The sequence below is a fragment of the Acromyrmex echinatior genome, chromosome 14, assembly GCF_024713525.1.
Source record: "Acromyrmex echinatior isolate Ae372 chromosome 14, ASM2471352v2, whole genome shotgun sequence".
NCBI lineage: Eukaryota > Metazoa > Arthropoda > Insecta > Hymenoptera > Formicidae > Acromyrmex > Acromyrmex echinatior.
In genome coordinates, this window is record NC_141865.1 from 248,985 (window position 1) to 254,897 (window position 5,913).

At 39.0% G+C, this 5,913-nt stretch overlaps 1 protein-coding gene across 1 annotated transcript; it reads left to right on the forward strand.

Moving 5' to 3' along the window:
- The first annotated feature begins 2,541 nt into the window (after positions 1–2,541).
- LOC105151942 (uncharacterized) lies at positions 2,542–5,381 on the forward strand. Its single transcript, XM_011065931.2, has one exon. The coding sequence runs from the start codon at positions 3,782–3,784 to the stop codon at positions 4,775–4,777; it is 996 nt and encodes a 331-aa protein (XP_011064233.2). The 5' UTR covers positions 2,542–3,781; the 3' UTR covers positions 4,778–5,381.
- The last annotated feature ends 532 nt before the right edge of the window (positions 5,382–5,913 follow it).

A 5,913-nucleotide genomic window follows, 5' to 3' on the forward strand; every position in this document is an offset into this window, starting at 1 on the left:
TTTTAGATGCAAAACCGTCTAACTATGCGATTTTGTAAATGTTATTATTACTTTAACTCGCATTTTAATAATGAGAATGTATCATTTTTGTGATTTATTTCCGTTCTCGTATTTCAATCTATGCTATCTACACGAAAAGAATGATTTGCTAAAGTATCTAAAAATTTAGCTAAATGCAGATTTGAAAATAATTTTGAACGATCAAAACAAATTATATAGGTAAACTGATTGCTAGAATGAAAACTTTTTGCAACAAATGTTTCAATTTTATACATAATTATTTATCTACTTCGTACTTCTGCAGCAAAATCTTTTTTTCTGTGTGTTCTTGTTAAAAAATATAACAATTCATATATCGGATAATAATTAATTATATTAATAATGTTTAAATTAAGATATACAAATTAATTTCTTCTTCTCGATTCGTGTCGCCTTATTGAAGAAATTAAACTATCTGTCAAGTTTACAATCTTAAGAAATTAAAGTCAGGATTGGAAGCTAATCTAACATTTTTCCCAAGATTTTTCACAGCTTGTTGCGCAAGCCGCAAAGAGCGTTTTCAGTAAATTAAAATCCGCCAGTGGGCGTAGACCTTTCGGATTCATCGGGACGCGAACGTTCTTTTTCCTCTGTAGGCCGAACGAGCGCGATCGGCTCATTTGGTGTGTATTAGTGGAGGATAATGAACTTCTTGAGGCCGCCTTTTGCGAGAATGACTTCAAATTCCCGACAAACGAAGGAAAACGAATGGAGATACGCCTACGGGAGCCTCCGTACCCGAGTTTCTCTTTCGGAAGGAGTGAAATAGGGCTCTGTTTTTTCTTAAAAAACGGATGGGTTAAATAGTACATACACTGTTAGAAATGTAACCACGAGCTTTCTTTATATGTAAATAAAGCTCGTGGTTATGAACAAAATTAAAAGTAATGAATGATTTAACTGAAAATTAAGTTACAGTAGTTACTTAAACATAATGAACGTATACGTTAAATTTATGAAATTTAACATACATTTCATAAAATTTTATGAAAAGTACATTAAATTTCATGTAAATGTATACTAATATACTTTTCAGTCATAAATACATTAAATTTAATGTAATGTCATGAAATTAAGTTCAAATTGTGTAACCAAGTATAAATTAAATTTCATGAAATTTTTAACCATGTACATTCTCGCGTTTATTTAAGCGTTATATAAAATATAACAAATTTTAGTTCGTATATTATATCACGATTTTAAATAAAGCCCAAACATAAACTTCGATTATTGACGTAGTCATTAGCATGTACGAGTCATTTGCTCATTGCATTATGGCGATCCAAGATCGATCTTGCGGCTCTAAACGAAATGTCAAGCATTGTGACTACACATCAATATCACAAAAATAGACGCTTCGAATAGGAACCGTAAATAGAGATGTTATTGTAACACTACCTGTGGTATGCATTTGACATAGTGCGCTTAATCAGTGTTATAAACACTTTACATTACACTGTACATTACAATATACCTGATTATCGATAATTGCGAAATCGAAGACGTCCAAAAACATCATTCACGTTATGCATTTACTTTATATTATTTATCAAGCTCGTAAACACGCCTTATAAAACTCCTCGCTGCAAATTAACAGTCTCGTAAACGTTAATAATTTTGTCAAATTTGATTAACGTTAGTAACGATTAAAGCCTCACAATATTTACTTAAATGTCTTACAATATTTACTTTAAAGTATTAAAAGTATTCGTAAATTTTTATTAACTTTTAATATACGCTGGTGAACATAATTTAAATTCTCACTAACTATGTGAAAAGACTATTAATTAATACATGTCAATCAACCCTTAACTTTTAAGTTATTAAAAGCTTATATTTCATTGACATATACTGATTATTTCAATTACGGTTAATTAAAATGTCATTCATATCCGTAAATGAAAAGTATAGAAAATTTCAATACTTAATTTTTCAATTATTACAAACTTAAATCTCGTTAATATTATATACATTAATAGACTTTTCAGTTATATAGAATTTAAATTTCATTCACCAATGTACATTAAAAGTTAATGAAATTTAAGAACGGTTCCAACAGTACTTATATGATAAATCACGAACTCTCAGATTTTCGCAACCCTCAAAGCTTTTCATTCTGACTAGTTCAAAGGAAACTTGTAAGAAGCATATGGGCTACAGAAACCTCGTAAAACGATCAGAGTTGTCCACACTTTCCAGCCCCATCGTGTTTAAAGTCTCGTAAAGCACGGCAAGGGGCCTTGCAGAAAAAGTAGGAGCTGACGGCTTCAGGTAAATAAGGAAACACGGGGCCAATTAAAGTTCCGTCATTCGTTTGAGAAAATATTTTGCCAACATACACCTACCAATGACACAGCGAGTTATGTCACGACTTATACTTACTTTAGTCTATTTTAAGACTAAAGTATTTTACACTCAGCGATAGTTAAACGTTTTAATACTATTAATAATTCTAGTCAACGCTCGTTAATTTCTACGAGGTATCCTTTCCTCGCACCACAATACTACGTTTTAGCGGAATGGTTGCGCTACCAATTAGTGTCAGTTAGACGCTTCCATTTTTATGCGCATCAGCGTAATTCAATAAGGACCCATATCAAGAAAGTTTTACTAATACCATTTATAAATCATTTCCAGGTGAGTGTTAATGGGTTTTAGACGTGCCAAACGCTTTCCCTGGTTCATGTTTGACATCAACGACCTGGAAAGTTTCGCAAGGAAATTATTTTTGCTGTTATCTTGCGAAATGTATTGTATTCCATATACGTGCCAAGTATCCATTAATATAACACCTGCGTTTATTGTTCATATGATATATTATCAGTTAAAAATGTCACGGGACGTTTTTACATTCGACATTACATTATGCAAGAAAATTTTACATTTCTTCCTCTTAATCTTCTTTAATTACTATCCTTATTACAGCAAAGATAATGGTACCAATAGAGGAACAAAATTAAGGTGAAATGCATGATATTAAATAGAAATCAATAATACGCTGCCTTTCTCTAGGAGAAATTAGAATGTCACGAGGGTATTGTGCAAGAAAGGGGAGAAATAAAATCCAATTAGTGCAAGAAGAGAACGCGGGGGATGCGAGATCGCAGCTCGACGGCCGGCGGTCGCGGATCTCCAATGTCAAGAACGCGGCGCCTGGTCGGTGCGTGCCACACGATCAGGCTTTTCTTTTTTCGAGCTCCGATCGCCTTTTGACTCCTTAGAGGGCCCGGAGAGGAGCCCCCAGCGAAGAGAAGACGAAGGAAGACGGGGGGCGTGTCTGGTCGCGCGGCTTCTACAAAGAGATGCCCACTTCCCAGTGGACCCCTTCCATTCTTCAGAAGATCCCCTTCCACGTGGGCCCAGGACTCCGTCTCGACGTTCTCCCCACCAGTAGGCCCCAAGAAAACCGGGCGGCATGGTCCAGACCACGAGATCGGCAGGTAAAGGCAGTTTACGGAACGCTTCCGTACACGAAGCATACTCGGTGGAGATCCTCAGACGGTAGCCTGAAAAGCTGACGGACGTAACTTCAAACATTCCCGAAAAAAACCATTACACTTTGCATCTTGAATTCGATCTTTAGATCATTCTTTGCATCGGCATCGGCATCGATCGATCGGTCAGTCATCGCAAAATTCTACAGTGAAGGCGATGACAGTTGGTTGAGAGTTTTCGCGACCAGAAACACGTTATGATATAAGATTGCCAGTAGCCAAGGATCAATCGTCCGACACGTGCACACATGAGGATGACCTCCTACGTAGCCTTCCAGCAATACGACCTCCTGGACTCCGAGGGCTACGGATCGGCGAGCAGCCCGGAATCGAATCCACGTGGTAATTGGCATCACCAAGAGATCTATCCGCAGCCGCCGCGGTCCAGGGGCAGCAGCTGCGGCAGCGTCAGCTCTGTGGATAGTCATCACCAACAAGAATACCAGGAAAGTAGTGGCGGTGCCCCCAATGGAAGCCTCCACGTGACCGCCGGCTTCAATTTCGGTGATTTCTACGAAGGCTACTATCAGGAGGGTGGCTGCCGGAACGATCATCAGCCAACGTTAAACGGTGACGTTACTAGGAACGTCACGGATCTTCACGCCAAGCTGATCTTCAGGATGAATGAACAGTGTGCGACTTACGATGATGCTGCATCTAGGATGACCTTCAATGAAGGTATCATAAATAAACAGACTCCAGCAGGATATATTCAGAAGATGGATCATCTTTCGGCCGGTGCATACGCGAATTCGAGGACCGACTTTGGTCAGAGTCAGCCTGTCTTTGCTGCGAAGGGCTATGCGAAGAGCGGTGCCTATCATCCGCGGAACGAGAATCACCGTTATACTCAAAGAAATCACCCTTACGTCACCTACACTGTGCCGAGAAACGAGTCTGGCTTGACGAGCGGCCAGCCAAGCAAATGCGATCAGTCGAGGTATCATCAAAGGAATGACGGCCTTCATGTTGTTTTGCCGGCGGAATACAGTAGCCAGAAATCCAAGGAGGCAGCCGTGCAGAAAATAAAGAGCAGCGCGCCTGGTGTCGAGGTGCTGAGGAAGAGAAGACTAGCGGCGAATGCCAGAGAGAGAAGGAGAATGAACAGCTTAAACGACGCTTTCGACAGGCTACGCGATGTCGTACCCAGTTTAGGCAATGACAGGAAACTCAGCAAGTTCGAAACGTTGCAAATGGCGCAGACTTACATCGCCGCGCTCTACGAGCTGCTGCAGCGCAAATGAACACTCGAATCTGGCGATTCGGATCCTCTTTCGAAAAGGAGAACAATGTCTTGTTCAGCACTGTGTCTTCTTGCATGTTACTGCGATGACCTAGAATCCTCGAAAATCGCGGAACATTGAATAGAAGAGCTTAGAAGCCTAACGAGCACGGGCATCCTGTTGAGAAGATTAAAGCGATAATGATGGAAACTTCGAGTTTCGCTGCGAAATCAACTGAAATCAGAATCGATATCTCTTCGTCTTTGTGGAATTCTGAAGGATGTTCCTGAATCCTTGTATCAACTTCCTCCGTCGAGAGATGCAGATGGAAAGATCGCTGCTCCATTCTTCGACGGGAACGACGAGACGCGTCCTTCCTCCGACAGACTCCGCAGATAATGACGAATTGTCGGGGTACCGAGAACGAGACAGCTCGCTCGCGGGGAGCATGAATTAACGAGCGAACTGGGAATCGAGACTTCATTAACTTGTAAACGAGTCACTCGACTGCGGCGGCATCGAACGTGAACGGTATGTAAGCAGCAGTAAGCAGAAAAATATAATACCGGCGTCGTTATCTCTACCAAGATCTTCTGGCCTCCTCGTTACAAACTCGATTAGATTTAGTAGATTAAAAATTTGAAAAAGTCGGCATTCTTTTTGCTAATATATTAATAATTATAAAACATATTAATTCAATGTTTTTTCGATATTAGATAAATTTAAAATAAATTATATTTTGATAACATGATAATTCATTGTGTTACCATTTTTCAAGAATAATTTTTCTATCTTTCAAGTATACATTTTTGTAAAATTTAAAATGTTTGTATGCAATTTTACATAAATTTTTACAAATTAATTTACCGATTTTGAAATTATAATTCATATGTAATATTCATGTATAACCTTCATATATAATATTTTCAAGATGTTATAAATAATATACAAATGAATTATCTTTTGACATCATTAATACATCACCAGCGATAGCTTACGTCAAAACTAATCGATTACGAGGTCGGCGAGTAAAAAGGCTGCTTTATAATCGCACGCGTCAAGCTTAATCGAGCGCGTAAGTTTAGCGCCGCGCGGTAATTCATCGCCGATACTTATCCCGACATCGCCTCGCATCGCTGCAGGATTCCGGGACGTTT

Excerpts from the sequence above, each read along its gene's own strand:
- LOC105151942 (XM_011065931.2), top strand. The coding sequence starts at position 3,782 with ATGAGGATGACCTCCTACGTAGCCTTCCAGCAATACGACCTCCTGGAC.